Source organism: Prinia subflava, chromosome 1 (genome assembly GCF_021018805.1).
Source record: "Prinia subflava isolate CZ2003 ecotype Zambia chromosome 1, Cam_Psub_1.2, whole genome shotgun sequence".
Taxonomy (NCBI): domain Eukaryota; kingdom Metazoa; phylum Chordata; class Aves; order Passeriformes; family Cisticolidae; genus Prinia; species Prinia subflava.
The window spans coordinates 8005310-8029856 of record NC_086247.1 but is presented as its reverse complement, the minus strand read 5'-3'; the positions used below and the strand labels follow the sequence as shown (position 1 = coordinate 8029856).

The 24547-nt window shown below is 40.0% G+C and overlaps 1 protein-coding gene across 1 annotated transcript in view; it reads left to right on the top strand.

The window, feature by feature from the left end:
* The window catches only part of TG (thyroglobulin), a 144995-nt gene that overhangs the window by 33446 nt on the left and 87002 nt on the right, over window positions 1-24547 (top strand). Inside the window, exons 21-34 of the mRNA XM_063418884.1 lie at window positions 1429-1578; window positions 3126-3296; window positions 6975-7097; window positions 8784-8899; window positions 9540-9648; window positions 10826-11017; window positions 12978-13145; window positions 14420-14485; window positions 15212-15292; window positions 17832-17969; window positions 19096-19272; window positions 20239-20350; window positions 20863-20942; window positions 22447-22590. Coding sequence (XP_063274954.1) covers window positions 1429-1578; window positions 3126-3296; window positions 6975-7097; window positions 8784-8899; window positions 9540-9648; window positions 10826-11017; window positions 12978-13145; window positions 14420-14485; window positions 15212-15292; window positions 17832-17969; window positions 19096-19272; window positions 20239-20350; window positions 20863-20942; window positions 22447-22590 — 1827 coding nt within the window. The remainder of the gene's footprint in view (window positions 1-1428; window positions 1579-3125; window positions 3297-6974; window positions 7098-8783; window positions 8900-9539; window positions 9649-10825; window positions 11018-12977; window positions 13146-14419; window positions 14486-15211; window positions 15293-17831; window positions 17970-19095; window positions 19273-20238; window positions 20351-20862; window positions 20943-22446; window positions 22591-24547) is intronic.

Genomic DNA, 24547 nt, shown 5'->3' with positions numbered 1-24547 from the left:
GGCATGGATTCCTCATTTCAATTTAATTTCTGCTTTTGTTCAATGAGTATTATGCTTTTTGCATGTGTTGGAAATTGTCTTTAAAACATATCAGACACTCTTGTGTATTAGATGCTGGGTTTTTGAAAGGAGAATTCTGTCTGATCCAGGATTTTTTACATTCTGTAATTGATTTTAGATATGTGTTTTACCCAGAGTAATTTCCTTGATGCTTACTAAGAGGAAAATTTTAGTCTCACAGTTGTATCCTCGCAGATCTTCCCACTGGACTATTTACAGTAGATGAAGGAAGATATGATAATTTTCCTAGTAGTTGTCTTTTTAGTCTATTGTAATTTAGGCAGTCCCATGAGTTAAATTCATTTACATTCTGGTTTGTTGGCCAGAACAGCAATTCATCATATGGGTTCTAGTGAGAATGGCCAATATTCCATTACTGTTTCTCCCTCATGGAAGCTTAAACTTCTGTCAGGATGTAGGGCAAGAACAGAAATAAAGTTTTGCACCTTGTCAAAGTCCCAAAATATACATTTGATAGTGTTTTGAAGGAAATCTACATCTGGGAAGCAGCTGCAAAATAACAAGCAGGAGTATTGTCCTGAAAATACGTCTGTGACTCTTCTGCTTTAATGTTCATTTGAATGCTCTGGAGGGATAGACAGTATTCCATGATGTCCCAGAAGACAAAGAATTTTCTCTGAAGGATGCATCAGATCACCTGGAAATATTGCTCCTGATTGTTTTGAAAATTATATAGATACAGACTAAGAACATCACTAAGAACTCCTTTTTGTTTTGTGTTCGGGTTGTCATGTGCACAAACTTGTGACTTTTAATCCAGCCATTACTGTTTAGTTTGGAAGTGCTTAAGAAAAATTTCTTTACCAGGAATTCTGAGTAAAAGTGTTACCATATGGTGGATTTCTGTATGATGGTTTTGGAGTTTCTGCTCCTGTTTGTGTTTGCAGTGTTAGAAGTTACTCTTTTTGTAGCTTGTCTCCCTCCCTTTCATTTCACAACTCATCCACCTGCATTATCTTATTACAAGTGGATTTGACAGGTGGAAATCAGGCTTGGACTAGGTGTTTCCAAAGAGCTTCATGTGCTCTAATTCAAGAACAGATTATGGGTGATCTGTATGAGAAAACATATCACAGCCTGTACTCCTGTCATTGATGAGTTTAGTGATCACTTAAGGAGTGTTTACCTTGATATACCACTTAGAAATGCATGTATTAAGAGCTTGAAGCCTATGACAAATTATCAGCATTATAAAATATATAAATATATATATATATATATATACACACATGCATACATACACACACACACACATTATATGTGTATGTATATACCCACACATATGTGTACAAATGGCAGAAGTGGTTGAATTCCAAGTGAGTAATAAGGTGATTGTTCTCCTTGCAGTTGTTTGTCCTCCAGGCAGTTATTTCCAGGATGATGAATGCATTCCCTGCCCTCTTGGCTACTATCAGTATCAGACAGGACATTCCTTCTGTATCAAGTGTCCTGTGGGCAAAACTACCAACTCCTATGGGGCAATCAGTGCTGATCACTGTAAGTTGAATTCATTTTTTCCATATCCTTTATTTTCTGGCTTCAAATATCTAATGATTTCTTTTTATTCATCTCTAAGTGTGTTTGGGTTTTTTGGGGTTTTTTGGTTTTTAATTAAATCCTCCCTCTGAGGGTTTTTGGATGGGTATGATCCCTTTTGCATACCTTCAAAAGCATTTTACAAAGTACAAACTGTCTGGAGTTTTCACCAAAAATGCATGAGAAACAAGTGGTCAGTCTCATCCAGCCAGGATGTTGTGGTTCCTCTAGACATGTTCATTGTCCTCAGGAATGATATCTGGGTGTTCAGTGTCAGTAAGAAACTTCTTATGAAGTTCATTTATTGTCACTTTCATGAACACTAAAATAGTTTTTGCAGCTCTTTCTCCTGCAAATACAAACACTTCTCACAAAGCAAGTATTGAAATGTTCACTAAAGCTGGTGAATTCACCTTAAATGATTTTTTTTCATGCAGTTCTAGACAGAAAATCAGTTATTAGGTCCAAATTCAGTTTTGCCGACAGAATTGTCTTATATAAAATAAGATATAAATAAGAGTACCAAGAATGGGCTTCCTGGGAAGTGTCATTGCGTATATTATCCACTTCTTTCTCTCTCAACCTATTTGTTCTCTTAGGTGGGATAAACCTCCCATTTTTATTGTAATGTATCCCAACATCAATTAGCTTTTGCCTGCATTTTTCATTCTTCTTTCCCATGTGTGTTCCCTGGGTAGGTATTGGACTTGTGTCCTCAAGAGTTTGCTCCTTAGGGTTTAAAAACTTGCATTTTCAATTTTCTTTACTAAACCTGCTCCCTGCCTGGTTCCCACTTTACCTTTGTGCTGCACCTCAGCTCCAGCCCTCTCCAAAAGGCCAGGTTATACATTACCTTCCTATTTTCTTTCATTCCCTGCTGTCTCCTTGCAGAGTCTGAAGGGCTTTTCTGAATTAATTGGTGTGATGGCTCTTCTCCTTGCTCACAACATTCCACAGATCCACTGCAGCAGTCACTGAACAAACCTGTGTGAAAGCATAGCTCCTTCTCTGTGCTTTGCTTTACAGTACTGGAAATACATCAACAGAGATTTGATACATGGCAGAGAATCCAAGAAATGCTTGAAACACAAAGTGAAGTAGTGAGACTACCATGATTCAGAGCATGAAATACTGTGCAAATCTTAGCTTAATTTTCAGGGAAGTCTCTGCTGTGCTAAGGACACTTTGGTCCCACAGCACTGAAACATTGTCCTGCTGCACTGACAGGACCAGAGGCTTCACAGGAGGTTCTGTCTCAACATCAGCAAATGTTCTTGCTGTGAGGACAACCAAGCACTGGCCCAGGTTGTCCAGGGAGGTTGTGGAGTCCTTGGAGATGGGTAAAAGCCACCTAGAGGTGGTCCTGGGCAGCCAGCTCTGGGTGGCCCTGCCTGAGCAGGGGGCTCTGACCTTTCGACCTCCAGAGGTCCTGTCCAGCCTCTGAATTGTGTGAAACCATTGACAGCATCATCAAAGCACCTTTTGCCTTCCCTGCTCTGCTGTACCAGGTGTCACACCCTGCCAGAGCAATGAGCAGGGCCTGCAGTGTGATGAGGAGGGCCAGTACAGACCTTCCCAGCAAGAGCCTGGAAGCAAGAAATCCTTCTGTGTCGACAGCTTTGGAGCAGCACTGGCCTGGACTGAAACAGAGGATCCCCTCACGGATGAGCAGTGCTTGGGTAAGTGGCAGAAGGATATTTTGGATATGGTTTGACCCAACATAGGTGAAACTTCCCCATGAAGAGACTAATCACTCCACAGCTTATGGGGATTCACTGTCTCATAGTTATTCACTTTGCCATAGCTGTGGCCTCTGCCTTAAGCTTCATTCCTCCTTAGTTTTGCATTTCTTGACTACACTGGGGAAGTTATTTCTGATAAGGGAAAAGAGAAAAGCAGGTTTCCTGCACTCTCAGGTGGCTGCCAGCTTTTGATGTGTGCTGCCCTTGTGCTCTCTGCTTGGAAACCCAAAAGAATAATGAGAGAGCTAATGAGAAAGAAGCAGAATTATTAATTTCTTCGTAAAATCATTCCTTCTCTGTGTATTCATGGGAAATAGACTATTTTCAGCAATGACCTCACAGCCAAAACACAACATCACCCTCTGGGCCCCTGCTGTAAGGTATCTAACTTCGGGAACACATCCTTGCAGGCTGGAGAAAGTTACTTCTGCTTGAGTACAGCTGCAAAATGCTGGTTTTCAAGGATGAAAAACTTAAAAAACCAAAGAAACTCATCTATCAAACAGTCCCCAGACTGCCTGCAGTAAGGTCCAATTACGCCTCTCAGCCTCAAAGCTTTTGCTTTTTCCCAGAAGTTTTTATGTGCTCATCATATGATTGGTATTGAATTTAATGGAATATTCTATTTAGAAACTGATGTCATGGTATTCTTTGAATTAGACAATGTCTTATAATGAGTATGATCAGTGGAAGGAAAGTGAAAAGTAAAGTCCTCAGTTGTGAGGAGGCTGCAAAACCATCTTCAGTTAAAAGAACTCTTTTTTTCCACTGAGCATACTCAGAGACTGCTCACAGCTATGAACGTGAAAGCCTCTGTTGCTCTCAGCCATGGGGAGGCTGGGATGTTGCTCTGTGGGGAGGACTCAGGATCTTAATTCTCCTGTGACCATGAGCCTTCCTGCTTGGGCATTTCTGACTCTGTCCAGGGCGGAGAAGTTGTAGATATTTGTGCTTGGTTTTGTGGGTCATGCTATAAGATGTCACTGCAAATATTTATGACTGTTCAAAGTTGATTTATGATCGTTTAAAAACACATAAACAATGTGTCACAGAATCACAGAGTGGTTTGTGCTGGAAGGGACCTTAAAGACCATTTTGTTCCAGCAACCCTGCCATGGGCAAGGATGTCACCTAAAACATCAGATTGCTCAGGGCCCCATGAACACCTAAGAAATCTGTTTACTTGCTTGGGTTTTTAAATAATAATTTTCAGTCTTATTTAATTTTTTTTTTCCTTTAAAAATCATGCTTCATTTCCTGGAAGCATAATGTGAAATTAAACTGTTTTTTTCTATTTTTGCTTTTTCCCCTGCCTCTACTATTTCCCTTAATTGAATTCAGCACACAACAAGACAGTAGGGGCTGAAGGCTGATCTTGCCTTGACAAGAGGGAGGCAGTTGGGAAGGGTCACCAAAACCCAGCAGGTCTTTGGTTTTTGAGTCTTCAGACAGAAGAGGAATTGCCTTGTATGAATGCAGAAAATAAGCTGTGACAACCATCGCTTGTTATTATCATTCTCTCTCTTGTTATATTTTAGGCCACTTAACATTTACACTTAACATTTATTACTCAACATTTATTATATGGGGGTTGGGACTAAGTGATCTTGAAGGTCCTTTCCAAATTATTCCATTCTATCATTCTGTAATTGCAGCAACAGAAGGACCTAGAGCTTTGCTCTAGTAATAATTGAGATAGAGAATTTCTGCTCTGCACTAAGCATGTGAAATGACTTTATGACTGCAATTCATTTTTTTTTACCTTTCTTTGTACTAAAAAACAAAATTCAAGAATTTTAAAAAGGCTTTTTATTCTATTGTTTTTCAATGTTTTCGGTTTACTGTTTCATTGCACTTTCTATCTTTTCTCTACTTTTCTCCCATATTATTGTATTCAGTATTGAATATGGTATTCAATAATATTGTATTCAATAACATGAGAGAAAAATAGAGAAAAAAGATTTTCTCTTGAACGTGGAGAGGTGGGATGAAGCCATAAGTAGGGGGAAAAATCAGAAGAAAAGAAAAAAATTGAGAGTGTAATTTTTAAATTTGAATATTGGAATAGAAATTAGGGCAGCTTTTAACGAGGCATCAGTGCAAGCTGCAGATGCAGAAGGGATTCAGCTTTGTGCAGAAATTAATGTGTGTAATTTTGTCCCCTATATTTCTAGGAAGCAAAAAAATTTCACTTCTGCTTGCACTGTATTTCTTCCTTGTCCCCATCCTAAGTGGAATGCAAGGATTTTCTTGTGCTAAGCGTTTGACAAACCCATGAGGATTTTTTCCTGAGCAGAAATGATGGTTTTATCAAAAGCACCTGGCTGGCTCAGCCCTGACAGCAGTGGACATTTGCTTCTGATTTAGCCCTGACTCTCTTGCTGTAAGAGCAGAAATGACAATTTTAAGAACTTATCCCTGACTTTTATTTTGTGGTTTATCCACACATTTCAGGGACAGAGGGCTGTGATCCCCTGGCCAGACTGCTGTGCCCATGAGCCCAGGGCAAGAGGGGCTGAGCTTCCAGCTCTTCCATCAGCAGATATCTCCCACAGCTGGGATCACACCAGAGCTCCTGCTTTTGCCTCTGTTAGGTCTAGACCTGGTGTTGGCTGCAAGGAGCCTGAGGTTTGCCTTCACCTGGGGCCTTTACAGAAATTTGGTCACCAAGAAATGATGCTGAGGTACATGACATTCTTCTCTTAACCACAGAATGGCTTGGGTTGGAAGGGATCTCAAAGATCCTGTAGTTCCAGCCCCCTTCCATGGGCAGGGATAATGTTCTGTGCTCACTGAAATGTTCTGGTGCATCAGCCTGTGGGCACCCCTTGGTGACACAGGCAGGAGCAACCTCAGCAGGGTGGGGGTGGCACTGTGTGTGCTCTCAGCAGTCTGTAATCCTCCTCAGGACACAGGGCCAAACCCTCTGAGCCTGGATTAGCTTCCTCTCCCCCTTTAGTGACCTTTGAGGTTGGCATCTCTAGAGCCCATGAGCTTTTCCCAGTGTGTGCACAGTGCTGCTGGTCACACTCCTCACACACAGGGGAGGGGGTCCAGTGCAGAGGGAGTGGATGGAAGGGTTTGGTCAGTGAAGTGACAGTCAGGTGTTAAAAGTGGAATGGAGGATAATAAAACAGTGTGTAGGACATACGGCCTTGGATATAGCCCTGGGCCTGAAGTCAGGGGAGATCAGGCTGTTGTGCTTCTGGATTTCTTGTCTAACCAAGTGCTGCTGGAGCTGGCTCTTGTCTCTGTGACTGATCTGTAGAATGCTGGTTCCTCCTTTGACTCAATAGTTGGTTCAATGCCATGAACAAGTAAAGAGAGATGGCAGGTCTGCTGCTGGAAGAGAAGCCTCCCTGGAAAGTAAAATCCCAGCCCACCCCTGGCTAACTGGTTTTTAAGACATCTTAACACTTTTGGTTTCAAAGCAGAAATTCTACCCTCATGCCAGCTGTCTCCTGCATTATCTGTGAGGTTATGGTACATCATTTAATGAGCAAATCTCTCTCCTCACAGAATTTTTCAAGCTTAATTTCTACCCAAAATCTTCGTCTGTTTGCAGCATGGGAACTGATAATACTACTTTGTTGGGGTTTTTGTTGTTATTTTTAGTGCTCAGAAAATTTGAAAAAGTTCCTGTCTCCAACCTGATTTATGGATCAGAAGAAGCTCAAGTTCTTCAGTCTCAGTCATTTGGGGGAGACCTACAAAGTACATATTTTCAATGCATTTCAGGTGAGAAAACTGAGAAAAGCTGTAGAGATGACATCTAATAGGTGACTCTATTGTGGAAAATAATGTTTTCATATAATGAGTTTGTAGTTCAGTTCCTGGATGAATTATCTGTTCTGCAGTTTGGCACTAATTCACTGCAAGATATTTACAACTTTTGGTGACCTTGGTTCAGGGCAGAGATTGACTTTTTTTCAGAAAGAAGTCTTCTGACTTTACATACTACTTTAGACAATTAATCTGACTTTCAAGCCAGTTGTAGTTTGCAATACAAATGAGAACTGAGATTTAAACCAGAAAACATTCATCAGACTGTGCAGATGTGCAGACAAAGAAGGATTAGGTGTTCAGGACATATAAAAAACAAGCTTTTACCTCTTCACAGATTACCCAATTGGCACATAAAATAAGAATAATCATCCTTGCTTACGTCAGAAGGGTATTATAAGGAATTCAGAGATATTCTTCTGCCAAGCCTTGCAGTTTATTTACTATATTGCATCTGGTTGGTTCAGAATCATCTAAAACCCAAAGGAATCACCACAGTGCTTTCAGGGTGCTTTGAGTCAGTCTCACCTAAAGAGACTGTCTCCTAAAGCTCAGGCTGTGAAAGGAGGCAGAGGGATATGTTCAAAGTAAAAACTCTCTGGCAGTAATAACATAGATGTCCTGTTTGTAAGGTACATACCAAAATTCTGACAAATCAGGGGTCTTGTGTCACATGCCACGGTCTAGTTGGAGCAATCACCTCTCATGCTGAGAACTGAATATTTGAAGCCTTTTATTACTGGAATGATTTTCTTGCATGAGCTCATCCTGGCTGTATACTGTAAGATTTCTTGCACCTTCCCCTGAAAATGGAGACCTTCAAAAGCAAGACACTGAACTGAGAGAGGCTGAGAACAAACCTGGGGAGGAAATAGTGCCCCTTTGCCAACCAATCTGATTCCATCTCTCTCATAGCTGTATTTTCTTTACAAGTTATGTAAATGGGAGCACAAGTACAAAATATTACTGCTGAAGTTCTCCTTGAGGGGTGAGGGTTATTCTTTCCCTGCCTAAATTCCTGTAAGGTCATCTCAGCTTGCATTTCAGCTGATGTTTTGATTTCAGTTGGTTGCTTTTATACTAAAGATTTGGAAAGTGTTTCACCTGGGCTAGGAGCAGGGCTGTGGGAATAAGTCAATGGTGAATGTGTAAGGGCAGAAGGATCTTCAGCCACTCCTAATTCTGGAGGGGGTGGCTGTTTCTGGCCAGGGGATTGCTGCAGGGGCAGCAAGCATGATTGAAGAATTTAACGTTCCCCTCCTTCCTGTCACTCTGGTATTTGTCACAACCTCTTTGCCATGGGGTTACTGTATCAGCAGATGTGATGTGCTGGCAAAGTGGTTCTTGAGAATCCTGCCTCAAGAAAAATTATCCAGCAGACTTTAAATATTTGAGTGTATGGTCAGACCTGTCTCAGCTGTTTATATCATCAGGTGATGAACAACTTTCTGCAGGAATTTAATTCAATTTTAAATCCTTAACTCTCTACTAAAACAGTGGAGTACTAAAGTTAATTTGGCTAATTAAATTCATGTCTGATAGGCATATGGAAATCTACATAAGTGGCAGTAAGCAGTGGAATTTGTAGCAACCATTTTGCATGTGAAGTGCTAGGAAACCTAAAATTTCTTTCCTGTTCAGGCTGTGAGAGGGAAGATGCCTGTGGCTTTGCAGCTGTAACTCCTGCTAGTACTGAAGTGCTCTGTGAATTATACAGCACTGCTGAAGCCAACTTCAACTGCACCATGTCTGGATTGGTAAGAAGGATCATGTTTAAAGGTATATGTTTATCACAGAGCTGTGTGTTCAATGTAAGAAGACAAGATCACAGAAGAAAGGCAGGCTGTAACCTGACCCCTTGGACATCGCTCCTCCCCATGGCAGTAATAAATCTCTGCAAGTTGGTAAAGAAGCTACACCCAGATGTTTCTAAAAATGACATCTGAACACCCCAGTATTTGATTGAAAGCTCCCACAGCGCTGGTGTCCCTAAAACATGCTGAGCACCTGCAGACAGGATATCAGGTTGATTTAAAAACAGGGTTAATATAGATAGTCCAAACCAGAAGTAGCCAAGTTGGTAATCAGGTCACCTGAAACAATCATACTTTCTGAGTCCCTTCCTCTAGCCCAGGGTTTGAACTGTGTGCTCTTTATCTGTACAATTTTCCTATTCACTACTCTAAACAGCAATGTGGCATTGAGGAGCTGAGATCTCAGTTTGATAGTGTAAAAGTTATGTTTATGAGAAAGAGTAAAAAATGTCCACATGGAGTTGTGCTGTGATAGACCTTTGTGTTGCTCATTGTCCCCATGAGTTTCTTAACAAAGAAAATGTATTTTAGAGAGGAAATCCATTATGTTGTATTTATTTTGCTTGCCTGTTTTCTGTCTCAGGTGCAAGGTGTCTTGGGGAACCCTGCTGCCACCAGCATCAGTAGCCTCAGCTGCTTGCTCCGTGTCAGGAACCCAGAGGGAGATGCACTGATGGTTTATTTGAAAAGAGGTACCAGATGTGAATCACTCACCTAAATCTGACTCTGTGTCCAAGCTGGTAGTTCTGTAGAGGATCATGACTAAATGTGGGGAGCATCTTTGTTTAAGAAGACACAATACTTTAAAGAGCTCAACATTTAGTGACAGTCCAGAAGCTTTAGCAAATTTCTCCGGCATATAATTTCTAGAAATTAGGAATACTTTGGAAGACATTTTCATGATTTTTGCCAGCAACTAGACCCATAAAAATTCAAACTCTATCCAATGTTTTTTCTCATTCTGTTATGATTTCTCTTTACTACACAGTTGGTTATTTGAATACATAAGGCATTATTAATGACCAGCCTGCATATCATTTAAGTTCACTTTACTTTTGATTGTGAATTGTTCTAGTGATGTACCGGCCAAGAAGTAAACTGCTCTCCATGCTCATCCCAAAACATTTCAGCTGAACTAATGAATTCATGAGACAAATTTCATTTATTTACTTATTTATTTATTCATGGCCTGAGTGTGGCTGATAGCACCACATCCACTGTGTGTCCAGCTTTAATTGTCATGCCAAACTGGAAGCAAGATAACCAAATGCTGCAGGGTTTGAGACAAAACTCTCTGCTCTTACCATATACTTTGTACTTCTGTCCAAATCTCTGAGTAACTATTTATTAGTATTAATAAATATAAGAGATATGTCTCACCTGAAAATAAACCAAGTCCCCTGAGCTTGTTGTGATTGGTATAATCTTGTTAATACCAAATTTATTCTAGTTTTCTAGATCCAAAATTCTATGAATCATGCCCTCCTAGTTAGCAGAAGCTTTAAGGAGTTGCAGATGCAGTTATGCTGTCCAAATTAGACATTTTTCTTTTTAAATGAAATAAATTTGTTCATTTTAATCTGTGAGTTACTAACAGTGTAACTGAGTGCTTGACGGTGGAATATTACCAACCTTAGTGCCCAGATCAGTTTAGGAGCTTTTTGCTGGAAGTGCATTATAACCAGCTACTCAGGAGTAATTGCACCACATCATTTGATGATCTTATCTTGCTTTTGAAACTCAAAGTCCAGAAAACGACTTTTAAAAATGAGTTTTGATCATAAAATTTTTAACCAGCTCCAGTCTGCAGGCAATTAAGAAATGCTCCTTGAGCTCCCCTTGAGGTCCTTTCCCTTTGTGTCTGCTCAGGACAGGAGTTCAGCTCCTCTGGACCCAAGGCCTTTGAGAGGACCGGCTTCCAGAACGCGCTGTCGGGCGCGTACCGCTCGCTGGCGCTCCCCGGCACTTCCCCGGCTGCTGCCCAGCTGCTCTGCAGGCAGGAGTGCAGCCGGGACTCCTGCTGTGATGGATTCATCCTGAGCCAGCTCCCGCTGGATGCAGGTACTGCCTGACTGCCCAGGAGAGAGCTCTGCAGGGGGAGATCAGTGCTAAATTTATAGAAGTCACTGCTGGGCACAGCACACCCACCTTTGCATCATCCCTGCGGGAGCAGCCTGTCTCTACGTCACTGACATTTTTTTGGTGTTGTGGAGGCTTGAGTAATGCCCAAGACTTGGTCTGGAGCAGTAAAGCCCTGAGGTAGCAACCTGCTCTTGGAACAAAAGGGACATTTTGAAGGGATAAGCCTGACAGAGTTCCAGCAGTGTCTGGGCAATGTTCTTGGGAACATGGTGTGACCCTTGGGGCTGTCCTGTGCAGGGCCAGGAACTGGACTCAGTGCTCCTTGTGAGTCTCTTCCAACTCAGCCTATCCTCTCTGTGTATGTGTGACCTCTCCATCTGCATGAGATAAACTGTTCTGAGAACACGTCCCTCCATACATAGCACAGCTTGGTTGCCAGAAGTTGGTGCCTTTCAGCTGATGGAGGAACTAAGGGGGTGCCTCCAGACAGAGTTCCTGTTGTGCAAATGAAAATCAGCATCCTTTTAAGAGCAGGAAAAAAGGATGCTGAAAAGAATTATGTTATATTATTGCATGCAGAAATGCTAAAAGGCCCCAAGTCTGGATGTCTATCCAGAAGAGCAAGTGGTAGTGGGATGGATGAAATTTAGCAGAGGTGGGACTTTGGCACAACCAGATTTTTGCCAACAGGTTCAAGCACTTTATGCCAGCGCTTGCTTTTTTCAGTTTAGTTTCAATATCACATGGTATTGACTTTCCCATTGGAGATGCATTTCCTGTAGGAAATGTGAAGTTTTAAATGACATGCCTCAGGGATTTAAAGACAAGCTCTATCAACAGCCAGGAGTTGGACTTGATGATTCTTGTGGGTCTCTTCCAACTCAGGATATTCTATGATTCTGAGAAATCTAGGCATGTGCTAGTGGCTGCTATCTGACAAGCACCTCTCTAGTTTGGAGTGGAAACTGATCCTATATTTAAGAAAATCTGTGAAAATCTGTCACAAATTATCTGCAAAAGTTGTCAAGAAAATATTTCCAGAAAATTATTCTCTGTTTTGTTTTTTTTTTTGTAATCACAATATTCTAGATGATTTTGTGATGTTGATTTCTCTATACATTTACCATCAAATTTTGGGTTCTCTCTACTTGTAAGTGTAGAAGGTGAATATCTGTGTGATTAGGGTGAATATTTGGATCAGTTCTACAGGTAAATGCATTACTTGGACTGACATTTTGCTTAAAAAGAAAGAAAAAAGAAGGAAAAGGTAACATACTCAATATCTCATCTACCCAGTCCATAAAAACAAACTAGAGAGGGCATTGTAAAGCCTTGGAAATGCCTGAGCTGTGACATCAAGTGCAAAGTAAGAGCTGAGTATTGTCTAGAAGTTATGGTAACAGACTGATGCCAGAACATGTGGCCTTAAACACTCTGGTCCCCCAGCTCACATCAGTGCTGGGGGAGACTCAGCCCTTGGATGACTGAAATCAGGCACCAGTTCAAGAAATCATTGCAGTAAAATTATGTAAGTGGGTTTTTTTTGAGTTCAGAAGCTGAGATTGTAAGGCCATCAAAGGATTGGTTGTGTCTCTGTGGTGCTGTGAAGTGCTGAGAACATTGTTGGGTATTATCAGATAATAGTAATATCTTATTTGGTGATAATAGTATGTGCCTGAAATCTGTGAAAAACAGGCTACAAATATTTAGTTTGGGTATGAGTAGCTAACCTCAGCACTCAAATTTGAACATATGACTCTAATTTGCTTATTTGGGTTGGTTTTTTTGTTTGGGTTTTGGGGGTTTTTTTGGTAGCAATACTAAAGGGTGTTTCTCCAAGTGAAATGGGGTCAATTGGCACTTAGAGAAAGTATTGGACAGCTTGGGTAGGTGCAAAGCATTAGTGCAGGGATGCAGCTGTGTCTTTTCCTGCCCCTAGGAACCATTCTGTGCAGTTTGCTGAGCTCCCCAGACGTGCTGATCTGCAGTGCCAAAGGCAGGAGTCCAGCACCAACCTCAGCCATGGGTGGGATGTGTGATGGTGTCAGCTATGATGAGAAGGAGAAGAGGTTTTCCTTCACCCTGGGAGGACAAGTGTTCAGTGGAAGTACGTCAGTGAATTACCTCAATTTACATTATTTCTCTTTAATTGTTGTATAGACTGTCTTATTCACCAGCTTGCTCTTATACTCCAATGCTTTTTTCAAGCAAATCCATATCACAAGAGAATAAGAATTCTCTGACTGGATGCATTGCTGGATAGATGAACCTCTCACATGTAGCCACATGAACATGAATGAAAGTTGAGACTGTGTTTAATGTGTCACTCTGTAATACTTGCAGTATTTAATTCAGGCAGATCCAAGCCAATAATCTGAAGGAAAGGTAAAGTCTGGAGCAAAGATAAAAAGGGAGATGCCCAGGTCTACATGGTGGAAGCCATGATAGGAAATTGAGTAAAGTTTGGCACCCTGGACCCAGACTAGCCCCATGACACGTGGGATCTTCTTCCTTAGACTTTTATATTGTAATGGATGTGATGCTGTCTTGGTTTGGAAAGACAGATATCTGTCAGGGAAAACTGGAGGTTTCCCTTGGAATGGAGAATGTAAAAAACCCTCCCTCCAAATTATTAAAATTTTGCAATTAGGAGTTTTCAGGCAAAAATATGGGAATAGGAATAACAGTTGTTTACTAGGAATATTAAAAAATAAAAATGCAGTAGTACAAAAAACAAACAAGCAAACAAACAAAAGTCCTAGAAAACCCTGACAGAGTCAGAGATATGACCTGACACCCTGTTGTCAGGGTGTTGGAAGTCCAAATAAGTCTTCCTGGAGTAACAGATGTTGTTCTGTGAAGTAGAGATGATCCTGTAGAAAAAAATAGGTCCAATGCTGGCAAGATAGGTCCGGTCTTCCTCCAAGAATTCAGTAGAAAAACCAGCTGCCCTAGTGTTTGGGATTGCAGGTTTTATCCTGGTGGAAAGGCTTTGGCTCCTCCCACTGGGTGGAGCATCTCCCAATGGGATGAGGTGATGTTATCAGTCATGTGAGAGCCTTCAATGGCCCATTCACAGGGGATGTCCCTGGGAGGAGGATGGGTGGAGGAAGAGATAAGGAGGCACTGCCTTATCTGGTGTTATCAGGTGTCCCATTAACAGAAGGCATCTGCCCTCTTCCCCCCTAGAGTTACAAGAGATAAGGAACAATATCTCCCGACTGGTTTCAACAGGTGAAAACAGAATACACATTTTTGGTTACATTTTTCAACCCAAGACAGATGCATAGTTTAGTGATGTGTTTTCTATGCAATTTCTGAGCATTTAAAAATATATATTTAATTTAAACAGCTATTCTAACTTTTTTTTTTCTTTATTAGCTTCTCAGTTGATGGATGAGGCAGAAAGAAATTTCACTACCTTTCAGGAAATTTATCTCTGGAGAGGTAAGTTCTCTCACAGCATTTCTTACAAAAACTTATGATGATCTGTGGGGTGTGGCAGATGTCTATTCTGTAATGGAAATGCCATTGTCACCTCATTTCATGCTATCCAAATTAAGACACAAGTCAGAAGCCTATTTTGGCAAGGATGGGTAATCTGGAGTAATTCTGCTGTCAATGTCATGAAATTTGGGTAAATTCTTGTCTCTGAGAACATAATTTATAACTTTTAATACCCTTGAAAATGATGTCATGTAGACATCTGCCTTTGTTCCATCGGTGTTCAGGTACAGGTATTGAACATCAGTGTTCAATAATTTGGCACTTTATATCTAATTGCATGGATTGTGTTTATTTTCAGAATAACTGTGTTTTTTTTCTATCTGAATCTCACCATGTATGTGGCAGGATCTGCACAAATGATTTGTAAAAATGCTTTATAGGTGCACAAAGCCTTCAGAGCTGATGCTGAATGCAGAATGACTGTGGATATGTGATTTACTTTTGTAGTCCAAACAATTCATTTTGGTTTAGGTGTTCCCCAGAGCTATACAGAGATTGTTTTACTCATTCTTCATTCAGCATTTGGAGGTACTACCAAAGGAATTTTCCTAAGTGGTGCCCTTTATGTATTTGTTCAGTTTTGGGAACTGAGGATTATCTTGTCTTGTGAAAGAAAGATAAAGGGAATTACAATTACTCTGCTCTTTGATTCCTGTTTCTTTCTAGACCCTGATATGGTCACCCAGATGAAAAGCTCTTTGTGTGAGGCTGCTGCCTTGAGGACAGAGGATGATCTCGTGTTATCAGGTATTAGAGCAAGAGCAGACAGGCAACAGAAGAGAGCAGAGAGAGGGTGCAGGATTTAACCAGAAAGTATCATATATGCTATACATGTGCTCATTATGGTATAGGTGTTGAAAAGGCCAGAGGATTTCTCTGAAGTTGGATGTCTGATACAGGTTTTGAGAAAGGTGTTCAAAATGTGGGCTTGACTTTATGATTCTTACCTGGCCAGCCCAGGCTGGAAATGAAAGTGTTAAAATGTTCAGTGTTAAACTTGTTCTTTCAGGCTTACTGAGCTGAAGAGGCAAAGGAAATACTATTTGTCTGAGAAAAAAAAAAAAAAAAATCACATAAACCCAGGAATGAAATCCTTGGCCTGGGCATCTTTACTGCTACTGACAGTTGACTGTAAATATGGGCTGTAGTGAAACCCAGGATGAAACTGCAATCACAAGGGTTTCTTCCATGCATGGTGACAGTGAGGGACCTGTGAACTTCTCTGAGCTCCTTTGTTATTCCAGAGTTTGCTGTTTCTTATATGAAGTAATAAATAGGTCCAAAATAATTTGTACTAAGTTACTGGAGTTCATTTGGGCCTTCAGCACCATAATCCTAAGAGAAAGTGAGCAGTGGAGTTTGCTGAGACCACCTTGATTCATTTTTAATGAATTACAATCTTTGCTGAGGAGTCCTGCTGAATGTCTGAGCACATGATTTAATATGTGCAAAATCCTTAAAGGAAGTGAATTGATGATTTTGCTTATGGAATTTGAAAGGAAAGTAAACTAAACTAATTAAAAAACAATATGTCCATTTACCTAGCAGAGCTCCTATACAGTTAGGGGTATTTTACAGTCCAGACATAAAAGAGAGAGAAAAAAAAATGCACTTACTATGGTAGTTAGAATTATCTCACATTTACCTGCCAAGGCATGAGTGCAGCCCTCAGGGTTCTTCATTTACGTTTCTGGTGCTGATGATATTATTAAAACCTGCAGTTATGCAAGGAATGCAGATTTTTACCTCCATCCCTAAATATTAGTCTTGACACCAGCTGTTTGAGAGAAACTGAAGGGTGAAGTTATGACTTGAGATGTAACAGGAATTACAGGTTACCTTTTTTAGAAAGTCATGAATACATCTGGAAAAAATGTCTACAGAGCTATTTTGTCTTGATAATTATTTGTAAAACACAGGATAACATATTTTCTAGTTTCTGGTAGAAAATTCAAAGCTACAGTACATTTTCAGCATGTCAGTAGGTGCTTCAGCACTTCAACAGCAATCATCAGCATGTCTTTACTTCTCCTTGTTTTCATTATTTTCTGATTATTCCACTTCATGTAAGATTAAGTAACACAATGTCTCACAATGTGGAACTGAGGATGAGACCTGCTGATGACATTTGATAAATAAGAAGGTGTTCATGAAAAAATGTGTAAGAGTGTTGTTGTTTAAATTTATGGGGGGCTCCCGGGGAGGGTCCCCCGGGAGACCCCCGGGGTCCTTGGGTTCATGGTGTTCCCGTGCTGGCAGGCAAAGAGACTCAGATGCCGGTGGGGTGCTGATGAGGTGAGGGTTTATTCACTGAGGGAGAGGGGAAGGGAAGAGGGGGAAGGGAGGAGAGGGAAAGGGAGCATCAGGAGGCCTCCAGGGGGAGCGGGGCAAAGAGGGGCAGAGCCTTCTGCCTTGGCATTCTTATCACAGAGGTTCAAAGGGGCGCGGTAACAGTCTCCAGCCAATGAGGTTACAGATACAGGATACTGCAGGGAGGGTACAGACTTGGAATAAACCATACATTTCCCAGGGGTGAGCCAGAGCAAACCATTTCCATAAAATGCAATCCCACATAAGAGATCAGTGAAGAGTGTCCATTTCTTTTAATACACCCTCATTTATGGGGATAAATTTGGAAACAAGAAAGTAGCTGTGATTGATTGTTTCAGAGGGAGCTCAGGAGATATAAATCATTGCATACATGTCTAGAGGTCACAGGGAGGTGACAGAAACAAATTATTTAATGTGGTCTGCAGGAACATAAATTCAGAGAAATGAGCTTAAATGACTGAAATAGGTATTAAACTTGTCAAGAAAACTTTTGAGACTGAGAGGTGTAAAAGCTTCTCAAGGGAATATAAGGAAACTGCTGTAGTTTGAATCAACAAGACTACATCTAGTAAGGAATTACAAACATCCTCTGAATCCTCATACTTACATCCTCTGAATCCTCATACATCACTGTTAGGATATTGTGTTGCATGACAGAGTAGAGTGAACCCTTTAATTTCTAGGAGCATGGATTTTCATCTAGTTTTTGGATGCTGGAAATAGTCTGGCAATGCTGTGCATTCTGCAGTGCAGCTCAGAGAGGAGGCACTGTCTACAGGAGAGCCACTGTGGGTGGACAAGTCTGTTATTAAAAGCAGGCTTTAGTGTATTCTAGGCCTACAAAAGGATTGCAGCTGTTTTAATGGGAAAGGCAGAATTTTATATATAAATAAATTTAATTCATTACAGATCATGGTTAATTTTTTGTGGGATTCTTTGTTTGTTTGTGCCTCAGATTCTACGAAGGATCTTTTCTACCTAATGAACAACAGCCAGATACAAAGTGACCAGAACTATTCTCTCCCTTACCAGCAGTATGGGGTCTTCAGGCAGAAGTACTCAGCTGAGGAAGCTCTGCTTTGGTGTCTCACACGTAAGATATCATGGAGACGGTTATTCTGTAGGGAATAATAACTAGCTAAAATCTTTTAATAGGTCTGATAATAATAATGATGAGTAGAAACCTTAGACTTTGAGATTTCTTTGTAGACAACTCCTAAAATTTTAATGTAAATTGCCAATGGGGTCACCTGTTTCTTCCTTTGCCTGCCATGGCAGAAAGGTGTCCACAATTCACCATCAGGGTGCCCCTGTCATGGGCAAGAGAAATCAAAGGTAAATCTTGGGCAATGCCCTGCTGTTCTTGAAGTGTGCCACTCCAAACAGAGAGATGTCATAGTGGCAAAAGAAGGTAAAATGCAGATAATTGGAGTTAATGATAAATTACATTTTAATGCAGTAAATGGAGAAGAGTTTCTAGCTCTACCAGGAAGTCAGAACTAAGAGTACTAAACAGTGCACAAACATCCCTGTAAGGGGTCAGTAGAGCTAGTCCTGTTTACAATTAAGCATAAGTGTTTACAGGAGCCATTGCCGTGGTAATTAAGAAATGGATTTGACAGCTTTCATTCTTTTCTGAAAGTGCCTTCTTACCCTGGGACAGACTTCAGAAAAAATTGATACAAGCAAATATCTTGAACAGTTGATTCTAGGAAAGCTATGTTTCATTTTGTGTGATGCTTGAATGCTTCAGAAATATTTTTTATAAAAACTTATTAAGACATTGTGGACATTATTTGTCTTTTTATTTGTTACAGACCAAAAGTGCTGCAGAGTTCTGTTATGATTATACAAGTTGTATGTCAGATTTTCTAAAAAAGAAAGATATCTTTATGAATTAAAATATTAAAGAGAAACCAATACACTGGAGTAATTCTTGTCACAGCTGGGGAATTTATCTTCCCAGTTTGCTGTGCTGTAACTCCTTTACTGTGCTCTCCAGGTAATCCTGCTTTTCAGCCACTAAAGCCAGAATGTGTCCCTCTTTCTCTTGCACTTTTTGTAAATTAAATTAGTTAATTTGCACAATTAGTAGGATAATATTGAAATTCTCATTTTCAGTTGTTTGCTGATGGATAGCTTTGCTCTGAAAACATGAACAGGAGCAGAGAGGGAAAGGAATCCTTGTGTGTGTAACTGTTCATGATTTTGCTCCCTAGGCTGTGCCCAAGAGGAAGAGTTTTGTCGAATAGCAGATCTGCAAAATGCCACAGACAAATACTTTGTGTGTACCCTCTACCCAGAGGCACAAATTTGTGACAGCAGCATCGACCAAATACCAGGAAACTGTGCAACTGTGCTACCCTGGCAACCACAGATACTGTACCATAAAATAGGTAAGTTTTGGTATTTGAATGTACAATGTCTGCTCTAACCCTGGTAATGCCAGCCAGTGTTTTGGCTCTTGATCTTGAGATAAAAAGTCTGCATGTGCAAATGGTCTTGGGATGTGATGGTGCAAGGGCAGGTCAGGCTGCCTGGGATATGGTTTTTCATTTTCAGTTCAGAATGGAAAGATATTAACCATGAATTCCACTCTGTCCAGCTCAGCCATTCCCAAGTCAGAGAAACTAAGTAGATCTCAATTTTTTATATCCGTTTTTAGACCTTTTTATACTATGTTTTATAATGTTTTATAATATGGGTGAAATAGGAATGTCATTGGAATGTCACAATCTACCATTAAAATGTCTATGGTAACTAAATGAGTGTAGTTTTTAGTTTTTAAAATTATTTTTAGAAAATGCAGAGCTATGGATGTGAATTTTAACCTTTGCTCTTTGAATACTTGGGAAGTTCAATGTTTTTCTCATAGAGCACATGTAGGGGAACTGGACAAACAAGTCTGTTTTCACTGTACAGGAACATGTAATTTTGCTGTGACAGATGTGAAGCTCCACTGAACTGAGCTATTCAATCATGTCATTTTGGGGAGCCCAAAGGGCAGCATGGCCTGAATAAAGCATGAGCACACTGGAGTCTTCCAGTCTGGAGCTGTATCCCAGTTTAAGGCCTTGTGGAAGAAGTAGCATCAGTACAGGTCTCAGAAAAAAATGGCCTGGCTGGAAGTCTTTCCTTGGTGATGTAATTTAAACTTTCAGAGCCTTCACTTGGTGAATTTTTATTCATCTTCAGGCTAAACAATCAAAATTCTGATGTGATAACATAAAACTATCTTTTAATCAACCAGAGCTCATCATAAAACCACAGACTGGACCCCTACCCTTTGATTACTTGACCAGTATTTGTATATGACAAAGTTAAACTGTTTTTTCCAATTTTGTTTTTCTTTTCCCTTCCAGTCACTCTTAAAAGTTCTGTGAAGAGCTTCTACACACGTGTACCATTCCAGAAAGTAACAGAAATCTCAGTGAGGAATAAGACTGACATGAGCAGAAAAGCTGTTTCAGATGGGTAAGACATGAAGGTTCCTTTGTGCTCCCTGGAATTTTAACTATGTCTGGAATTCCATTTCCAAGGTCACGTTATGCAGATAAAGGAAATCAGAAGTATTGATCCAAGAATTGCACTGTTTGAGAGTATTCAATAAAGAAAAGATAACATATGGTTTAAAGGAGATTTATAATTGAGTTATAAATAATAATCTATATAATTATTAATTTGACACATGATAATTGTTACTTACAATGCTACTAATTACTACTTGGCCAGTTAAATCTCTTAGCAATGGTACACCAGAACAATTTAGGCTGATATTTTTAGAGCAGATATCAAAATAATCATAGAAATTAACAGATGTAGTCTGGTAGGTGTACACTAATCAAGCATGATTTCATCTACTTATAGAAAATGTATGGAAGTGTGTATGTATACTGGTTCTTCAGCCTTATTAGAAAGGCATCTCTACATGTTCTCAGTGTCTAATATGTCTAATGATACCAGGGATAATGTTTTTCCTTTCTTAGATTTTTTGAGTGTGAGCGTTGGTGTGATGCTGACCCCTGTTGCACAGGATTTGGCTTTTTTAATGACTCCCAGCTGTCAGGTATTTCCCCCCTCTTTTCATTATTTTAAAACAAGTTCAGTCTTTCTTCATTATCCAAATTTTACCCTTCTTTTGCTCTGGAGTGCACTTTAAAAGCCCTTTCAGATCTCTTTCAGCACCTTTTTGAGTAACCATAACCATTTCTAGGAGCTAAGCCCAATGACACATTCCACATTTCAGAAATTATTAAGAAAACTTCATGAGTCCTTAAGAGGCTGCAGTTCCAACAGCATAAAATTCAAACTGATAAAACCACAGTTTTTTCTCATTCATCAACCTCTCTTCAAAAGTGTTGCTTGACTTCTTCTAGCAATTTTCCCCTTTTTATGTTGTTTCATTTTAAAGCCTAAAGGACTCTGAAACCTGAATATTACTGAAATTAGGTGCATACAAGCACATAATGTCTGTGGAGACTCTGGAGCAGTTTAGGTTTTTTGCTTTCTTGGTTGTCTGACCTTCTCTGCTCCCAAATTTTAGTCTTCTGCTTGAGGAAAAAGGTCTTCAGCTGGTATTTAAAATTGGATACCATCCAGTTCAAAGTCAATGAATTTGATTTTCATATATTATTACAAATTCATATTTAGACCACTGAAATGTGTAACTTTGTTTTTGGTAGAGTCATGTGCTAATCAACTCTCCCCGAGGTGATTAGAGTATGTTCTTTTTATAATGCATTTTGGAATTTGAAACACTTCAGAAATAAGTATTTTTAATTCCTTTTTTTGTTGAGCAGATAAAACTTTCACTTGGCCAAAAATGAGTAGGTTAAAAAATTAATCCAGTATAGTTTAGATAATAATTAATGTACAAATAAAAATTAGTTGATAGTTTTCATACTTCCTTATGATCATATGAAATCTGAAGTCTTAACTGAATATGACTTTGAGTTTCTTTAAATACTTCTGAAATAAATTTTAAAAAATCAAGGCACTCAACATACAAAATGGATGCATTTTTAGTTTATCTGATTAATATTTAATATCTATGATATTTCAGACATCTAATCTTGGCACTCATAGACAAGACTAAGTCAAGAGAACTTTCAGTAGTGATTTTAACATGAGCTGAAATCTTCAATGAAACTGTGCTCCAAACCCTTCATATTTTTCAGGAACATATTTACACCAGGGCTTTGAAAGAATTTTTATCTTTATGTAATTAGGGGAGACGCTTCAACATACATGCAGATTTTTTATTACATTAACATCAAAGGGCTGCTTACTCAAAGAGTCCTGACCTATGCTCAGTGAAATTCTCTGTGACTTTGTATTATAATGGATTTTAATGGTGGTACCCACCTTTCCTCACAATGAATTCAGTGGGATTTTTCAGCACTAGTTTCAATCACTTGGCTCATTTCAGGTATTTCCTTATTTTGATTTCTAAGTCAGTTGAATTTGATTTAACTCTCAGTGGAACCACGCTGTGCTCTTCTTCCTCACAACACTATCTAGAAAAGGAAAATTTTCCTCCTTATTTCTATAACCCTGTGCATCCTTGGCAGGTGGAAAGATTGTGTGTGTGACTCTGAACAGCCTTGGAATCCAGACGTGTGCTGAGGAAACAAGAAGTGCTTGGCACATTTCAAACTGCAGTTCACCTGATGCTGAAATCAAAATACACCCATTTGGCTGGTATCAAAAGCCTGGTAAGTGATTCTAATGGGTTTCTGCACATTGAAGTTAATTACTTAGCTTCAGTGTACAAAAATTGCAGCTGCTGGCTGTGGGACCCATTTGCAAGGATCACAAATACACAAGACATACAAGTATGTGCAAAGCAAAGAAAGGTGCAATTTAATATCCATTTTACTAGAAAAGTAATAGCAATACCTCCAAGATGTAGAATTTAATTTCTTAGATTCTATCAGAAACTTGTGGCCAATGTCAGAATTCAAATGTATTTTGCCTCACTGTGCAGTTCTGATCAGGAAATCATTCTTTGTTTCTCTTATGGTTGTACCATCCATGTGGATGCATAACCTCAAAAGGTTTGGGTTTGCTACAGAATTTAAAATTCACTTCTGGTTGTTTTGGTAAAGAGAGCACCAAGACTAAATTCCAAAGCAGACCTGTATTTTTCAAGTAGTAAGAAGCCCTCAGGTGTTTACAGAAGAGCAGTTATGAGATGTTGGATTGTTTTCTGGGGAAGAATCCAAACCACTCCTAGTCAAGATGAACTTTACTTTTTCTGGAGAAACAAAACTTTCATTGCTTTGTTGAAAACTTTAAATGGGTCTGCCATTTGTCATACTCCTTTTAAGCATGTCTAGTTCTACTTTGTTAAGCTCTGATTTTACGTAACTGAAAGAACAAGGAAAACAATTGCCCTCCTGAGTTTGTCCCCCTTTATGGAGGACAGCCTGTTCCTTGTCACACAGACACGGCTCCAGAGCAGAGAGCCCCTTGGGGGCAGGTCTGGTGATGTTGACAGAATCAGGGAAAATTTTTGAATAAGGAATACTTTTTTCTGCTTTTATACTCCCTTAGTTCTTTCAGAGTAGAGAAGAGATGACAGCTGAGAGGAGAGACAAAGCATGGGTATGTGTTGTCTAGGGAATGTGATAGATAATCCAGTTAAAGCTGTATAGAGATGGATCAGATACTGTGGCAATACCTTGAATTTTACAGTGTTGATAAATAAACCCTTCATTTGCACTCTAAGTGTCTGAAAGATGAACTCAATGTTGAGCTTTTCAAGTCTTGCACTGTCCCTCTGCCCACAGAACCATCCAGAAGCTCATGTGGGGCAGTCCTCGTTGAAGGGTAGAGAGAGCATGGAAGAATTATGGAAGCTGGGAAGGGGTGGGCTGAGGGTCCAGCACTGAGAGGGAGGGAACAACACCCTGAGAAAGCAATGGCAGCATCCTGATGGCAGGGGGAGTTGAGATGCACACAGGGGTAAGAGTGAAGAAGAGAAGAAAGGTGGAGTGAAGAGGGGACAGCACACGTGCAGATACACTTCCATTTCTTGGAGTTGTTTTCCCCTTGTTGGCAAAGAGCTAACAAAAAATAAAGACTGTTTCTCAGGTGACAGGCAGAGGGATGATGTGGAGGAGCCTGGGCTGTATGCAAAGTAGGGAATGGTAAGAGAGACAGTGACATTTCCTTATGCATCAAGGGAGATACAGATGTGTTTTCACCATAACACACAGCAAGGCACAGATGTTTATGCAAATGGAGATATTTACAGACCCAAATTTGTTTCGGTTGTGCTGGTGTGTGGAAGGTCTGGGGAACCAGGAAAAGGAACAAAAAGGTTCTGAGGCTGAAAAGGAAAGTAAGTAAAATCTGAAGGAGTGATTTATGGTATGCAGTAGGATGTCAGCATGATACAGGGTCTTTGGGTGTATTCCTGTTTGAGGAAGGGACTTCTGTCTCTGTGTTTATAACAGGCTAAGTTGATGTGTGAGCTGTTTGCTGCACAGCTCTGTTCATGAGCAATTTGATTTTGTATAGTCAGAGCTGCAGCTCAGTCAAAAAGGGACGTAGAGTAGCATTTCAAAGAGTTTTGGATAGGCCAATCCTTCACTGCTCTGAATGGGAAAACCTCTGAGTTCATAGAAACATCTATCAGTTACATGCATGGGAATTAGACACTGGAAG